Source organism: Cervus elaphus, chromosome 12 (genome assembly GCF_910594005.1).
Source record: "Cervus elaphus chromosome 12, mCerEla1.1, whole genome shotgun sequence".
Taxonomy (NCBI): domain Eukaryota; kingdom Metazoa; phylum Chordata; class Mammalia; order Artiodactyla; family Cervidae; genus Cervus; species Cervus elaphus.
The window spans coordinates 43,113,068-43,130,843 of record NC_057826.1 but is presented as its reverse complement, the minus strand read 5'-3'; the positions used below and the strand labels follow the sequence as shown (position 1 = coordinate 43,130,843).

The window sequence follows — 17,776 nt, the reverse complement described above, 5'->3', positions numbered from 1 at the left end:
GAAATGGAGATCTGTGAATCATCTGACAAGTAACTCTATGACACAATGGTAGACACATGCCATTACACAGTTGTGCAAACCCACAGCATGTACAATAGCAGGAGTTAACCCTAATTAAGGTGAACTATGGGCTTGGGCTGATTCTGATGTGTCAGTGTTATGTTCATCAATTCTAACAAATGTACCGCTCTGGTGGGGGATGGTGATAATGGGGAAGATTATACATGTATGCAGACAATAGATATGTCAGAATCTTTGTACCTTATGCATACATTTGCTGAGAATCTGAAATTCCCCTAAAAATAAAGTCCATTAAAAAAAGAAAAAAAAAGGCTTCAAATCAACAATCTAAACTTACACTTAAAGGAACAAGGGAAAAAAAAAAAACAAAAAAAGAACTAAACCCAGTTATCAGAAGGAAGAAAATAAAAACTGGAATACAAATAAATGGAAATATAGAAAAGATAAACAAATTTAATAAATGCTTAGCTAGAATAAGAGTCAACATAAATCAGAAATGAAAGAGAAATTAAAATGGGATCATAGGAGACTATAATGAACAACTGTATGCCAACAAATTGGATAACCTAGAAGAAATGGATACAATTTTAGAAATATGCAACCTACAAGAGTGAATTGTGAGGAAGTGGGGATTAAATCAATCATCAAAAGCCTCCCAACAAAGAAAGCCCAGGACCAGATAGCTTCACTAGAGAAGTCTATCTAACATTTAAAGAATTAATACCAATCCTTTTGAAACTCTTCCAAAAAACTAAAGAGGGAATACTGCCAAACTCATTCTATGAGGCCAGCATTATCCTGATAGCAAAATCAGACAAACATATAAGAAAATAAAACTACAGACCATAATATGCCTGATGAATAGATACAAAAATCCCCCCCCCAAAAAAAACACCCCAAAACAAGCCAACTAAACCCAGTAGCATCTTAAAAGAATTATATATTATGGACAGGTGCAATTCCTGGAATATAAGACTGGTTCAACATATGAAAAAAATCAATGTAATATAGCACATTAATCATGTGGGTTTTGACATTTATCCTGATAATCTCAAGAGAAAAAAAGCATTTTACAAAATTCAACATCTTCTCATGATTAAAACAAACTCAAAATAGGAACAGAAGAAAATTACTTAAAAGGCTATATATGAAAATCCACAAGTAACATCATATCCAAATGTGAAAAACTGAAAGCTTTTCCTCTAACACCTTAACTTTTTAAGGTAATTTGAGTATATAAATTCACAACAGTGATATTCACTGAAATCACTGCACTCATTAAAAATATATGTATCTTTAAACTCTTTGTGAATCCACATGAAATCAATAAATAGGTCAGTGGGAAGGCAGAAATCCAGTTATTAAGAGAACGTACAAAGCAAGAATGGAAGACAAACAGGAAAAGTGACGTTAAAAAAACAATGGTCATATTTGGATAGGTAAATAGGTATGTTCTTGAGCAAAGGAAAGATGATGCAGAACAAATACATTTAATACAATTAAAATACAAATACATCCTCCAGCTGCACAGTTCAAAGCCTCCACACACATCTTACATAATAGTTTTGAAATCTATAAAGCCTTACCATTTTAATATGAGGTTAAGTCAACAAGAGATTTCTGTGTGGAGACAGAGAGTCTTTTTTCCCTAAGTCTTTTAGCCTAACATAGTTTAAACTGTAGCCACAATTCAAAGATGCTGAAAAGGGGAACTAGAGAGGATTCTGCTAGTGATTTTCATTCTAGCTAGGTAATCATTACCTAAAGAGTGAAAGTCGCTCAGTCGTGTCCAACTCTTTGCAACCCCATGGAATTTTCCAGGCCAGAATACTGGAGTGGGTAGCTGTTCCCTTCTCCAGGTGATTTTTCCGACCCAGGGATTGAACCCAGGTGTCCCACATTGCAGGTGGATTCTTTACCAGCTGAGCCACCAGGGAAGCCCAAGAATACTGGAGTGGGTAGCCTATCCCTTCTCCAGAGGATCTTCCCGACCCAGGAATCGAACCAGGGTCTCCTGCACTGAAGGCGGATTCTTTACTGGTAGTTGAGCTACCAGGGAAGCCAAGGAGTTAAACAGGAGCCACATTTGCTGGCCATGTTTTATTTGTCCTTTTTCTTCAAACAGGATAACCAAAGATACAGACAGTATTCAATAAAGTAAAATAGATGAGACAAATTCTAAGAGACTGCGATGCCACATGCTACATTTAACCTAATTTTATTCATGCTTGCTTTGGGATGGGGAATAGATCATTCAGTAAAAACATACAGTAAAAACAAAATATGTCTTATCATGTACAACTTTTAAACTACAATAATGATGTACCTTAATTACTTCCATGCACACAAGTCTAACATTACAGTTTTTTAAAAAATAAACACAATTAAGACTTCTAGGAGCATTTTATAATAAAGTAATTCCTAATTTTTCTTTGTAGATAGATCAAGCACCTCCAAAATACAAATTCCTATACACAGTGAGCGCTTTACTTAAAATGAATACTTAAGTAAATTAAGTACGTGGACAGCCTTAGGATAAGCTGACATTATATATTCAGCTAAGTAGGCAACAAACCATAGTGCCAAATGGAAAAAAGTGTATTTGCAAATAAATTTCAAAAACTAAGTTAACTTTTTATAATTAAATACAGAAAATATACTGATTTGCTAAAATAAATAAGATGTGATGTAACACTTCACTATAAAGAATGCATACCAGAACATTTATAAACAGTGAGTGAATCTCATTAAGGAGAGTTTACTACAATAAACGCTGGCTAAATAGAAGTGCATATTGTGAAGCACTATGGGTGGTATATGTTTTGCCACATACTCTTGTTACCTTGAGGTAGATAACACATGTGTACCAAATTCGGCATTCATTTTCAGTTGCTGCTGGTATCATGTGTTTTTAAGAAATGTGTACAGTATGAAAAACTTGAAAATACTCATGAATGAAAAATGTTTTAGGAAAAAAATAGATATTTTCATGCAATTATGTACAGTCTCACTGTGTAAATTTCAAGGCAAGATTTTTGTTTCCTGTAAAACACATCATTGTTCTATAAGAGAATGTTTTTTACTTGTCTTAGTGCATTTCTTTTGTCTCCTCCTGCATTGCATTATTTTGCTCTATTCTTTATTTTTGTGTGCAAACGACATGCCAGTTAAAATGAAAACCATCTCACATGTAGAAAAAAAGTCTGGATTTTAAAAACCAAGAAAAAAATCCTTTCTAAATGACACCATCTGATTCAAGTAAAAAAAAAAAAAAAAAAGACTTAAAACACTAGTAATAAAAAAGACAAAACACATTTCATGAAGAATACAAAGAGAAATGTCTGCTGAGTGTTTTAGTTCAGATGTTTCAGAATGCTGCTGTATGTCTTATGAGGAATCTGAGGGGAAGATTTCATAGCAGAAGGTGTTAATGTGGCCTGTATTGACTTAAGTGGTGACCCAACTGGACTGTTAAACTGTGGGATGCCTATGGATTCAAGCTGCTTGTTGAAGAGGAACTCCCCACTGCTGTTCAGAAATCCTTCCTCATTTCCTCTCTCCCCAAGCTTCCCATCCTCTACCGGCTCAGTTTCTAGCATTTCAGTATCTTCTTTCCTGCTAAAGAACTTGTCCAGGTAACTGGTATAAGTGTTTTCCTTTTCAATTTGCTCATCCTTCCTTACCTCACAACAAAACTGATTTATTAGAAAACAGTCCTCCCCACCACCCACAAACTGGCTATCCCAAGAAGATTGGTATAAGGCTTCTAATTGAGCCAAATTTGCCATTCCTTTTTCCTGTTTTTCTCGGCTTACTGACTTTGATATCAAACTTTTCAATTCTAGTTGGGACACTGAGCTATTCAAGTCATTTAATTTGTCAACAACATCAGTAGCCTCATGTTGTGAACTAAGTTGAATAGTTCCTGCAATAAAGGAATCAAAGTCAAATCCCTGATTCTTTTCCCTTTCTTTTTCAGCCAGTTGCTGTGATGCTTCCTCTAAAGCTATCTGGGCTTTAACCAATCCATTCCTTTCACATTTTGACTTGCCCTTCTTATCAGATTTTTCTTTGCTTTGTTCTTTCCAATTAGAAAGATCTATAATAAGCTTGGGTTCATAATAATGATTAACTTCACTCTCTCTCCAAACTAAGTTATCTAAATATGATGATGACCTCGTTTTGTAGTTACAAGTATGGCTACACTCCAGATCACAGTATTTGTTTTCATGATGATCTGGGTACTGCCAACAAGGCTCAGTAGAGTAACTGGTGTCAAAAGCAGGATCCTCCAAATACTTTTCACGATCTCCATCCAAATATTTTCGAGGATCAACTTGTACTTCTTCTTCATCAGTGACATCAGACAGAGCTCTCGGGTCTAGTTGAACTTCCTCAATATCAAAGTTGTTATGTATAGGCCAATCATGCTCTGAAAATTGACAATCATGGTACCTGAAAAAAATTAATACATTAGTGTTACTCCAGATATACGATTTCACTTTCAAATTTACTGCATGCCTTTTGGATCAAAGCACTGTGCTTGCTAGGTCTATGAGGGGAATAATAAGAGCATTAAGTCATATAAGAATTTACAGTCTTAATGGATAGGTAAGCCCTGTTACTATATAAAGCGATATGATGCAATGGAGCATATAATTATATAAACTGCACATAAACATCTGAGTGGCTGGCTGGTCTACAGTTCAATTTCAATTTCACAATTTCTACAAACATAATTTCACACACAAGGGGAAAAAAACCTTTATGGCCACAAAATGTAAATCTCTCATTTCAATCAGGTGCCATACAGATTTTCACTCTATGGTAATAAAGCAGACTAGAAGAAGGCTTGTTGGAACTCATCGCCATGAGCAGAACAAGTCTCCATGTAAATGTGTTACTGAATGTGGTATCCTCTTACTGATACATTACCGCAAGGTGACCACACCACAACCAAGTAGAGGCAGACTAAGACACAAGTGAAAACAGTGGCGGTTGAAGAGGAGAGAATAGAAAAGAGATTAGATGACCTAACTAATAAGTATGGTAGAAAATGTAGGGATTGGAAGATATCTGGGTATGTGAGAAAACTACTATATGTAGATAGTAGAAATGTTCATGTAGATGGCTGGCAGATATATTTGATCATAAATACTTCAACATTTTAGGAGTTAAAAAATGCAGCAAGTAAACAAACTAATTTCAACATTAACTACTTCTTGTTCCAAAGTAGCATTTAACTTTTCCCATTATGTATATACTAAGCAATAACTATTAAATACTGAAATTACATAAAGGCTATTCAAAGACAGCAATAAGTTTAGCAGAAATCCAAAAAGACCATTTCTAAATTTTTAAGATTTTTACATTGTCTTATCATATACAATTTAAAATAAAGCTCACTAAATTATGCTTTACTGAAAACAAAAGCTTTTCCTAATTTAGGGTCAGTTTTACCTTTCCCAGTTATAAATGTGACTATGAGTTTCATCCATAAGCAAAATATCATCAACTTCATCTTCAATATGAAAAGGATGACTTGAGATTGGCTCATCCATTGGAAAAGAATAAATGCTCATGTAAGGATGGGAAAGCGCTTCTTCTGCTGTCAACCGATCCATGGGGCTGAATGTCAAAATTTGTTCCAGGAAATCCAGTGCTACAAGAGGAAGACAAAAACCTTAACTGTACTGGAGGTCCACCAACCCATAAAGAAAAAAAGGGATTACACAATTAAAAGGTAAGTTAATTTAAGTTCTGTCAGAGAAACAAAACAACTTACCTGATTCACTGATTAAAAAGACATGTGTCCAAGAAACAAAGTAAGTATTTGAAATATATCCCAATCTCATATTATGGCCAATTATAAAGGAAAAGGAATATATGAAGTTGAACCATATGAAATTTTCATTTTTGTCAGTCAAAAGCAGTCAAACAACAGCAATTTCATATGGCATAACCTGATACATAGGTCCTAATTTCAGCTCTACAACTCACTAGGTTAGCTGGATTACTAGCTATGTGGAACTGGAGAGGTTAAACTTGCTAAACTTCCATTTCTTCATGTGTAGAATGGATAGAGAGATAGGTGTAAGGTATAAAAATGAAATGTATAGTGTTTAGTGCTCAATACAAAGCCCTTTGCTACTCGTACCTCACTGACCAGCTGTTGTACTAATTTGTTGACTTCTGTTTCACACCAATCATACTAATGCAGATCACACAATGCATCTGATCACTTTAGGGCTACAGCATAGCTACCACAAACCCAGTTCTTTTCACTAACTCAGACTGTACCACTCTGTCACCACCCCTCCACCACCACCACACACTTGGATGCCTTATGAGTGACACCATCTTCAACTCTGAACCATTCCCACCTTCCACCTTTCCATTTCCTAGTTATACAGTACTGATAAAAGCTGGATGCAAAATCACATGTGTATATATATATCTAAGCTCTCTACAGATTCACACATACTGTGGAATTTTCAACTGGCCTTTGAAATGGCTCAGCAATGTTCCTCACCATTTCTTTATGCTCTCAATATTCTCATTATTCTTAGCAGATAAACTTTCTTCACATTTATCTCAATCCCTACTTCTTCACTCTGGTCTGTCACACATCTAGTGATCCTTGCCTTCTATCTCAAAGGAAAAACTAGTTAGCACTTCTCTAAAACTAAGCTGCACTCTAGAAAGGGCCTTATTCTCAACTCTCAATCTCTCATTAACATTAAAAGTAGCTGACATTTATACAGCCATTTATATCCCACAAAGTGCTTCACTACATTATCTCATTCAATCCTCAGATCAGTCCAATGAAGCATTGAAGAGAAGAAAGGTAAGGCTCCTTGTTATTCATACCCTTCAGTGGCCCAGGGCTGAGGTTCCTGCCTGTGCTCAACCTTTTCCCCACCCACCTCTATTATATTACCTTAACCTAGGAAGTGATTTCATGATACATCAAGCTGTTCTTGGTTCTTCTGCAAGTCACTGCCCCACGTGTCTCAAGGCAAGAGACAATCTAAGGCACAATTATGGATGGTTGACTCAACATAACTGCCATTCTTAGAGTGAAACATATCCAACTACATGAGAGGAATATACTCTAGAATCCCTAAAACTGATAGCAGGGAGAAAAGGCAGGGCTAACAAACTAGTCAGGTTGAACTTCCAAATGTATGCAAATAAAAAACATTTCCATCATTGTGAAAATTCTATTGGATAGCCCTGCTCTAGAGGAAATCAGTCTATTTACTACTATGGTATGCTAAGATAAAGAAATAAGTGGTAAACTATAGAGAAAGGGAGGATAAAAGGTAACCATGAAGGAAAATTTAAAAGATCGGGTACCCATTTACAGACACTAACCAGTACAGGGTTCCAGTAGTCTTAATGTGTCAATTCACATGTACTTAATCTTGTTTGCTTTTTCCCTCTGAAGATCATGCATAGAATGTGAGAAAAGAACATATACTACTGTAAGAGTTTCCCATTGCTCAGAAGGTACTCTGCCCCAAAACAAAATTCCAGTGTTAATGAAGGAGAAACTTGCAGAGCATATCTATGTAACAAGTCTTTAGCTTCAGGAACTTGAAACACACTGCACTGCATTTGTATGTGAGTACAGGTGGCACTAGTGATAAAGAATCCGCCTGTCAATGCAGAAGACGCAAGAGACATAGGTTTGATCCCTGGGTCAGAAGATCCCCTGGAGTAGAAAATGTCAACCCACTGCAGTATTCTTGCCTGGAAAACCTGTGGACAGAGGAGCCTGATGGGCTAGAGTCCATGGGGTCGCAAAGAGCTGGACATGACTGAGTACGTGCGTGCATGCACCCACACACACACAGAGTTCTATCACTTATGAAAATCAAGAATATTTGTCCAATGGTTACTTTAATCAATCTATTATCAAAGACATTCGTTCAACACATTATGAATAAATCCCAGGCACCAACTAAATATTCAGGTTGGTTCAGAACTGACTGAGGGCAAGGGAAAAGAAGATTGAAATTTAATTAGGTTACAAATGCCTCAACAAATGCCTCTGTATTACTAGCTTGCCTCTTTTGGTAAGACTCAGCAATGGCAACAAGGACTCCAAGGCAATCCCTGAGCACTCTCTCTCAACCTGGCTGAGCAGGGTCAAACCTGCAGAGCAGACACATGTCCTGCCTGCCACCCCAACTCTGGATTCTGATTTAACATTCTGCACTTTTTAAAGAATTCCAACAGACAACTCTGAGGCATAGTCAAGTGCTACGCGACTGCTATTCAGTTATGAACAAGGATGCCATCATGACAGTGGCAACAAGATCAGGAGTCAGAAAGTCAGCAACGTATTACTGACTGTGAAGATACTCGACAAGACGGGTTAAAAATGTAGCATTCCTGAAAAGGAAGCTTATGAAACCTGTTGAAATTAAATACAGTTGCTTCCTTTTCATTCAGGCATTTACTAATGAGTTCCAAGCACAGCTGAGGGGACAAAAGACAATGTCATCAGTTTTGCCATCCAGTGCCTATTTCTCAAAACACTTGCTAAGTTAAAGCACTTTGATACACATTAACCTTAACTACATAATGATCAGAGTGGGTGATATGAACAATAAATGTATAATTAGAAAGTTTAAGATGTTTAGGAAACTGTATCTTCCTAACTTTATGATTCAGAAAAGAACTATCACAATTCTGGCATGGACACAGCTAAATACAGTACAATAATCCTTAAAGGTTTGATACAACCAACTTTTAAGGAAGATATTTTTCATTTCTAATGCTCTTTTTTTTTAAAAATGTTATCTTATTACAGACAACTATTACAGCATTTAGACTTCTGTATCTTATTTGTATCAACAAACCCTAAAGATACATCTCTCCATTCTGATGTATGAAATTTACTGCTTTAGTGGTCAGTGAAGTCTTGATTCTCTCCATGTTCCTATTACTTTCAAGTCTGCACAAACTGTCACATTTAGCACCCAGTATTACTAACACCAATCTGCAATCTTTTATGTAACAAGTTTGCTCATATGTAGTTTTGATCTTTCCTCCATCTCTTCCTTGCTCTAAAACCCTTGCTTTCCTTCAACTCAACCCCCTCTTTCATATCTAAATCACATTCATATTTGTACCCACACTTACTTATCATATAACCCTCAGAGAATCCCATTCCAGCTCAGTGAGAGTCAGTGACAAACATGTTCACCTAGCACAGACGATCAGGAATAAACGCCGGACAAGCACGTGGAGTCAGAACCAGGAAAGAGGGGTATACTGGAATCTGGAAAATTACTCACAGCAAAGAAAAGATTCCCAGCCTAAGTGCCTGGCTATGAAAAGGAAAGCGAGAGCTCAAGTTTTAGGTGCACCTTGAGTGTCTAAAGACTATTTGGGAGAATGCCAGATCTATAACGATAAAAAGCTAAAGCCTCCCTACACACACCCTGCTCCCACATAAGCACACCATTACATGATGGTTACTCTTCAGTTACAGTACCTTCTCGACTAATTCCTGGAAGCAGCTGAGTTAAAGGTTTGTGTGGCTCAGTCATGTCATTTCTAATGTAAACTGGAATTACGCTGAGAAGCTCCTGACGATCTTCCTCATGGACAACAGGAATAGATTCTAAAATCAGCTGCATCTGTTCAAGTTCATGTGCACCTAGACGAGATTAAAAAATACCAAATATAACATTAATAAATACATTTCTCAATGTTTAACCTACTGGCAATAAACTGGCTACAGGAAACTAACAGAATCGTAATGACCATCGAAGGGGAAAATGGTTTTAACTGCATCATTAACCAGCAGATTTCAATGCTTTGAATATCATCATCAATCTGCTCAAAAAGCTTATCTTTTTCAAATTCTGCTCATTGATATGTTCAGTTTTAGCTGCTTTGTTTCTGTAAGAAGTTGACTTGAAGTCTGGCCTCATATTAAGGTATCACAAAGTAGTGAAAAAAGCAATAAACTGAGTTTTAAAGATGAGATTCTAGTCTCAACCATACATACTAATTAACTCACTATAACTCTGAGAATACTTAACATGGTGATGACTTAATTTCACTATCAATAAAATAGAGCCTTAGACTAGATTTGTGAAAAAGAAAGTTTTATAGTTATAGATTAGGCTCAGTTAACATTTCAGAACCACTATTAAAGAAATAAAAAGGGAAACTTCAGGCTAAATGGGCAGTTAATATTTAAAAAACAAAACAGTCATTTGTTTTTCCACTCATTTCTAGAAACTCATTAAACGATCAAAATTTTTGAGTGCCTACCATGAGCAAGGCACTTTAGAATACACCTGTTAAACAAAACTGACCAAATTCCTGCCTTCATGGAGCTCACAGTATAATGGAGGAAGACAGATAACAACTTCTGTAAACATTTACATCAAACAGTGACAAATGAAGAAAAATAAGAGTAAGCTAAGGGGGACAGAGAGCACTGTTAGGAGTAGGGTTAATTTATATTAACAACCCCTTGGTTGTTATGACCTTATCATCCTTATGACCAAGCAAGGCCTCACTGAGAAGCTGACAAGGAAGTTAGGTAATACCCCATACATTCATAAAGAGGAAGGGAGTTCCAGGAAGATGAGAAAGGGCCCAAAGGCCTAGAGGAGAAAGTGGGCTTGGTGTGTCCAAGAAACAACAATTAGGCAAGTGTAGCTGAAGTACAGTGACTCAGGAAAATGACAGGAGATGAGCCCAGTGGTAACAGAACACTGAGAGTTTATGTGATTCTGAATTTGATAAGAAACCATTACAGAGTTTTGAACAAAGAAATGACATGAGCTATGTTTTCAGAGAACTACTGTGTTGCTATGTGGTAACTAGACCACAGACAAGAAAACTTAAAGCAGGAAAGCCGGTTAGGAGATCATGTGTTAGACCAGGAAAGGCAGAATGGTTTACTGGACTGGGAGGATGAGAGTAGTGAAAGAGATACTAGCAATAAGATTCAAGATATACTTTAAAGAAACAGCCCATAAGACCTGTAAGGAGAAAAGTGAAGGACGATGCCAAGATTTTGGCCTGAGCAAATAAGAAGTGGGTCTGGTTTACTAAGATGAGGAGGACAGCAGAAAGAGGAAGCATGAGGGAGAGATATCAGGAGGTCAGTTTTGGATAGGTTAAATTTGAGATGCCATTAAACATCTAAGTTGAGATACTGAGTAAGACCAAAAAATAAGGCTAGGGCACTTACTATAGGTTAAAAATACACGGATTTCCAATGAATGCTTAGGCCTTGCCTTTTATTGCTGTTAATATGAGGCCTATCCTAACCAATAGATTTCCCTCATGCCGCTTTTACTGAATGGTTCACAAACCTACTGAAAAGGTTTTTAGAAGGGAACTACAACTGAGTCTTTTTTTTTTTAGTTCTACCACTTTATTGCTACCAACCCATCTCCCTCCACCCTCGTGCACACATGCTCAGCCATGTGACCCCATGGACTTCAGCCCGCCAGGCTCCTCTGTCCATGGACTTTTCCAGGCAAGAATACTGGCGTGGGTTGCCATTTCCTTCTCCATACAACTGAGTCTTTCAAATCATTTCATAAACAATTCTGTTTAATTAAATATTTAAAGTGTACAAAGGTTTAAGATAAAAAATTGTTTTATTTAGAGGTTTTTGTTTTAATCCACCTTAACTCAAAAACTTTCTCATGCACTTTTTTAGATTCCCTCATAGCACCAAAATCATTATAAAATTGGTTGTGTCTGAAATATCACATCAGTTAGGTCAACAGGATATGGCAGTTCAAGCAACAGGGTTAACAGGAAACAAAGAAAGAATTACTGAATTTAGCTAAAAAATAGCTAAATAGCTAAAAAAATTTCACCAGGAAGTGACAAACACTGACAGAATCAGGTAACACAGGTATCATTTAACAAAAACAACCAACAAATATTGATCTATAAAATAGGAAATTATGTTTAAGAAATAAAGATATATACAAAAGAAACACTAGAATTCAGGCTAACTTTACTGAACAATCCAGTAAATATGTAAGTGTTCTCCATCTTTAAAATACCATTAAAAAAAATAAATAAATAAAATACCATTTTATCTTTTCATTTTAATAGTTTAGACTATAGTAAATTGGTTTAAATCTTACATAAATCTGGATTCACAGAAATATATGAAATTATTTCTCCTTGGGATAATTTTCCCATTTATTTTAAAATTTCTAACCTGCAAAGAGGGTTTTGCCAGTCAGCATTTCAGCAAAGATGCAGCCTGCAGCCCACATGTCAATGGCTTTAGTATAATTATTAGGAGAAAGTAAAAGACGTGGAGATCTGTACCATTTAGTAACCAATCCTTCAGAAAGATGACCCTGAAAAAGAAACAAAAATATACTTTTTACTTTAGCTGAATAACAGTATGTAAAACATGATTCATCAAAGAGCCCTTAATCTAAAAACAAACTGTAATTGTAAAATCCTTAAACAGTACTGTTGATTTCTATGCCTATTTTCAAGGCTCTTGCACTTCTGAGGCTGTATGGAGATTAAACTCCCTATGTAACATACTATTTATAACATGATATTCTCATGAAGTACTCTGACCAAAGAATACTATAAGAATTTAGTGTTAACTTCTAGGGCACATATTTACAACATGTTTGAGAAGAGAAGCTATTTATCACTTCAAGTCAACAATGAAGCAGGTATGCTTTAAATCAATGAGAGAAAAGACAAGAAAGAGTACCAAAGGTGAGCTATTTATAAAGCAATGCCAACCTTACTGACAACCCAGGGGACCTGGCTATACGTAGCACACGCCATTCCTAATCAAATTCACTACTTTATATTTATGAAGAATTTGACAAAAACAGTTAAACATATGTTGCCTTGTTTCATTCTAAAAATAACGCTGAGAAAATATGAAGGTAGATATTAACACTCAGGTTAAGGAGTCTGCTTAAGGTCATACAGTTTAGCTGGATGTAGAAGTGGAACTCAATTTTAGATAGTCTAACTCCTAGTTCAGTGTTCTATCCACAATACTTCACTGTTATCCATAAAGATGTGGTCATCCACTTCATTTTGGTACTTAATTTCGATGCTGAAGTTTTTTTTTTAAGGTAAGTTGTACTCAATGTGAGATGATACATGCAAATGCCAAAATGTGTCTTAGATGTGTGCTATGAGAAGCCAAGCAAGCAGACTTCCCAGGGATGGTTTATACCAAAACAGCTCCATTTTTACATTTTAAACATCAGAGTCCCACGTATGATTTCATTTGAAAACTAAAAAACTAAAACTAAAGAGTTCAGCTCAAAAAATATCACTAATTTCCTGTACAAAAGCAAATTTTCTTTAAGGCAAAGTTACTATGAATTCTTCTGCCTATTCTTATTGCCTACTTTATGTTTGTGCAAATTTAGATTTCAAACTAAGTTTGCTAAACAAGGCATAACAGAAGAGTATATCCAAACAAACAAAAAAAAAAAGTAAAAGTTGAAACAGCAACCTTCTGCCCTAAACACATGATATATCCTACTTTTAAGTAAGAGAGAATTTCAGTAATTACAAATAACCAGAATTTGTACTTAACTAGGATCCCGTTCCACCTTCATTTCAAACACAGGGAGATTGTGAATGGAAAAAAGGTACTACGTAAAGTTTAATACAATTAACTAAAAATTCTGCCACAACACACAAAGGAAATACAAGCACCTGTTTCTGATGATGTGTATCAATTCAGAGCTCTGCCTCAGCTGACTTTCCACATACCTTATGGGAATAATGGGGATCCATGATCCGTGCAAGACCAAAGTCACCTATCTTCAGCACCAAGTCTTCAGTATTAATGAAAAGATTAGCTGGTTTGAGATCTCTGTGCAGTACGTTTGCTGAGTGAATGTATTTGAGCCCACGTAGCAGCTGATACATGAAAAGCCTGGCATGCTCTTCCAGTAAAGGGCCCTGCTCCAGCACATTAGCCAAGTCTGTCTCCATGTACTCCTGAACAATGTAAACACTGTTCAGTTCGGTAAGAGAGCCCACATCATCCGTTAACTGGCTTCCACTAGGACCAAGAATTTCAAACACCTTCACAATGTTATCGTGGTCAAGTCTTCTAATAATTTTGATTTCACGTAGAGCATGTTTGACACTCTGGGGATCAGTAAGGACAATTTTCTTGATGGCTACTCTTTTGTCACAGTCATTGTCTACAGCAGAAAAAACCAAGCCATTGCCTCCACAACCCAATGGTTTTAAGTCCATATACCTAGAGCCCAGATCAAAACCATGAATGTTCATGAGACTTTCAAATTTCTCTGCCATTTTGAAACCCTTACTATTGGCTTTTCCTTTCAAATGGTTGAACTTGTGTGAACAAGGAAGAAAACTGGCATCAAAAGGAAAGATCTTTTAAAAAGGGAGAAAAAAATAATTCTTCGTCCACAGCAAGATGGTTTCTTGATGCTCATTGCATATGCCAACCAGGCCTGTGAGTTCCCCTTAGATTTAAAGCTCAAAAAGCTCTATTCATACTGAGAATTAAAAAGATTGCAGTACTCATAGTTCAAGAAAGGGACAGCAACTCTGCAGACATTTAAAGAAAACACTCAAGAAACTCAAACGGAATGAAATGACATACTATGCACTCAGATTTACTGTGCTGAAGGGTTTAACATTTAACAAAAATGTGAATAAATATGCACACAACAGGCTTCTATGAACATTCTCCTCACAGTGCAGATACATTCAGTGTTGGACTGGTCCTGAGCAGCATCATTCTAAGGTGCTGGTAAGCGCTATTTCCGTTTTGCTTCTTTTCTTCCTCTGTTGCTGTATATTTCAACAGGAAGCCCTGGCGGCTGTTGGTTAACAGAAGATGTCTTTTGTTAGTGATCAGGTGGCTCCAGCTCACCACAATCACAATCAAAGCTACCGTCCATCTTACTCTGATACAACCTGGAGGATGAGAAAAAAGAAGGAAAAGAGTCACCACTGCAGGAAATGCTCTTTTAATCAACTTTATAAAATGACACAAACTAGGCATTTAGCTATAAGCTACCACTGGGTGGGGTATTAAACTTACATACGTCACTAAATGGAAAGATTACCCTCAATCAAAAATAGCTACCTATGTTGTAAGCAATTCACATGTGCTGACTCAGACTCCAGATCTCACCATACTAGATTCTTTGTATTATCTAAGTCATTAGGTTGTATAATTTCTTAAATGCCAATAAGCAAAGGAAAAGTTCATAATATTTTTACAGAATTCTTCAGAGTTTTTCAGTAAAGCATTTGCAACATTTTTCTAAAAATAAATATATAATAACTTAAAAAGTGTTAGTTCATTAAACAGCATGTTTATTTATTAACTCTGTCTGACAGAGTTTAATGCCTGGCAATACCTAATGAACAAAAATGTAGCAGTACAAATAAGAAATTGCCAAACATGCTCTTAAACTTAAAAAGTGAACTTCGTAAGTTCACTTACAAAGGGGTGAACTTAAACAGTGAATAAACCTATGAATAAAGCCTATGAAATGTTTAACTTCACTGATTATCAAAAATATCAAATTACTTCAGGAAGATGATATTTCAGATTGGAAAAATGGTTTCAATGAAGTGTCTCAACTGCAAATATCAAGTCTGGAGAGGGATGTGGAAAAACAGGAACTTTCCTACAAAAATGGTGAGAGTTTACAAGAGACAGGGAGTTTGGGATTGACATGTACACAAAATGTTATAATTAAAATGGATAACCAACAAGGGCCTACTGTACAGCACAGAGAACTCTGCTCAACATTATGTGGCAGCCAGGATAGGAGAGGAGAGTGGATACATGTGCATGTATGGCTGAGTCCCTCTGCTGTCCACCTTAAACTATCACATCATTATCAATCAGCCATACTCCAATTTAAAATAAAAAGTTAAAAAATTAAAACAAAATAAAGTTATCATAAAATATTGGGAAAGAGTAAGAACATCAAAAAACAATTTGGCATAAGTAAATACACAAGTAAATAAATAAATATCATACCTATGACTTGGCAATTTTTCTTCAAGGAAAATTCCCTAGAGAAGTGCTTGCAAATGGACATACAGATGTTCTTTTTTTTTTTGTAATAGCAAAATAACAAAAACAGCCTAAACTTTCAACAATAAGAATAAATGAGTTATAGTCATACAGTGAACTACTATATAACAGTAAAAATGAAGATGGCAGAAATCATCAGATATACACTAAATTTAAAAAGCAGACTGCATACAGAAATGTGCATGCTGCAACTAGTTATAGCAGGTGGATAAACATGCAAAATAAAGCTATTTTAAGGTGCATTCAGATGTAGCAAAAGTATAAAAACATAAGATTGATAAATAACAAATTAAAGATAATAATCACCTTAGGAATGAAGGAAGGAACAAGAACGGGGCAGGGGGATTACACAGCATGCTTCAACCAATCTTTAATGTGTTATTTTTTTAAAAAACAACTGAAGTATGACAAATTATTAGAATGTTATAGAGTTAGGCAGTATGTAAGTGAAGAGTTCATATTATAGGGGGAAATGCAGGCAGACAAAAAAGCGAAACACATATTAGATGGCAATAAGTGGTATGGAAAAATAAAACAGAGAAAAGAGACAAAGAGGGTAGTGAGGAAATGCCTCTCTGATAAGGTGTTACTGGAGCAAAGCTTTAAGGGAGGAAGTAAGGAGGTGGGTGGGCCTTAAGGATGCTATGTGGAAGTAACTGTAGACAGAGGGGCTCAAATATAAAATAAAAAGTTTTTAAAAATCAAAATAAAATAAATTTATCATAAAATATTGGGAAAAAAGTAAAAACATGAAAAAGCTATTAGGCATAAATAAATACACTAAGATGAGCATTTGTTTCATGTTCCAGAAGCAACTAGGAGACCAATGTAGTAGCTCATTTAAACGTATTAATACATGCCTATAAGTATGTAATACAGCCTAAACCCTTATACGGAAAGGCTTTCTGTTGCTGACTTTTGACCTTAAAGCTAGTATAGGTGCATATACAATGCTATTTCATCAATGAGTCTAAAAGGACTGGACACAGGACAGCTGCAATAATCCTTGGTTCAAAGAGCTAATTATTTAAAGGCAGGAGAAACTTTATCAGTGAATGAAATAAAGCTGTCCATTCTAAACCTGAAGACACGGCAACTTCCAGTCACCTTCAGGTGTGGCTTAAGAACTGCTAGGACCAAACACATCAGCTACTGCACAGTGGTGAAACTTCTGTACAACAGAGGAATCTACCTTGTTTCCCTGTCTGCCTCATTCATATTTCTACATACGTCACATGTGGGAATGTATGATCCTGAAAAATAAAATAAGGTCACAGCATATGCTTCCATCTGAGCAAATCTTCAATTCTGAGAGATCCAGAAATATGAAAAATACTGTGTGAAAGAGAAACTGATAATACGAATAACTCAGAAACTAAGTAGGTAAATGATCCCTCTTGCCCTAATGTAGACAATTCCTTAAAGCTCAGTCAAGTTTTAAGTTTTTGATAAACGTACATTTTTATGTCTGTTTAACAGACTTGACATAAGAATACTAACACCTCTAAGTACTCTCATAAGCTTTTGGTTCACTAACACAGCAATCAGAGACAAGCAAAAATAACGCTTCACTAAAACACCACCACTCTCATCCACAAGAAAAGTACCACAGTAGAAACTCCATTCAGAGGATGAGTTGAAAACTCAAGACCTCCATCCACA

The 17,776-nt window shown here is 36.0% G+C and overlaps 1 protein-coding gene across 4 annotated transcripts in view; it reads right to left on the bottom strand.

Moving 5' to 3' along the window:
• Nucleotides 1–2,106: 2,106 nt before the first annotated feature.
• MAPK6 (mitogen-activated protein kinase 6) overlaps nt 2,107–17,776 on the bottom strand; it is a 31,936-nt gene continuing 16,266 nt past the window's right edge. For 3 of the 4 annotated variants that reach the window (XM_043919330.1, XM_043919331.1, XM_043919332.1), the window contains exons 2-6: nt 13,789–14,976; nt 12,242–12,386; nt 9,530–9,694; nt 5,482–5,683; nt 2,107–4,476 (exon numbers count right to left, since the gene is read on the bottom strand). In XM_043919330.1, the coding sequence (XP_043775265.1) occupies nt 3,375–4,476; nt 5,482–5,683; nt 9,530–9,694; nt 12,242–12,386; nt 13,789–14,343 (2,169 nt within the window). In that variant the 5' untranslated portion in view covers nt 14,344–14,976 and the 3' untranslated portion in view covers nt 2,107–3,374. Of the gene's footprint in view, nt 4,477–5,481; nt 5,684–9,529; nt 9,695–12,236; nt 12,387–13,788; nt 14,977–17,776 lie in introns of those variants that run through there. The other variant, XM_043919334.1, reaches the window with a different exon arrangement.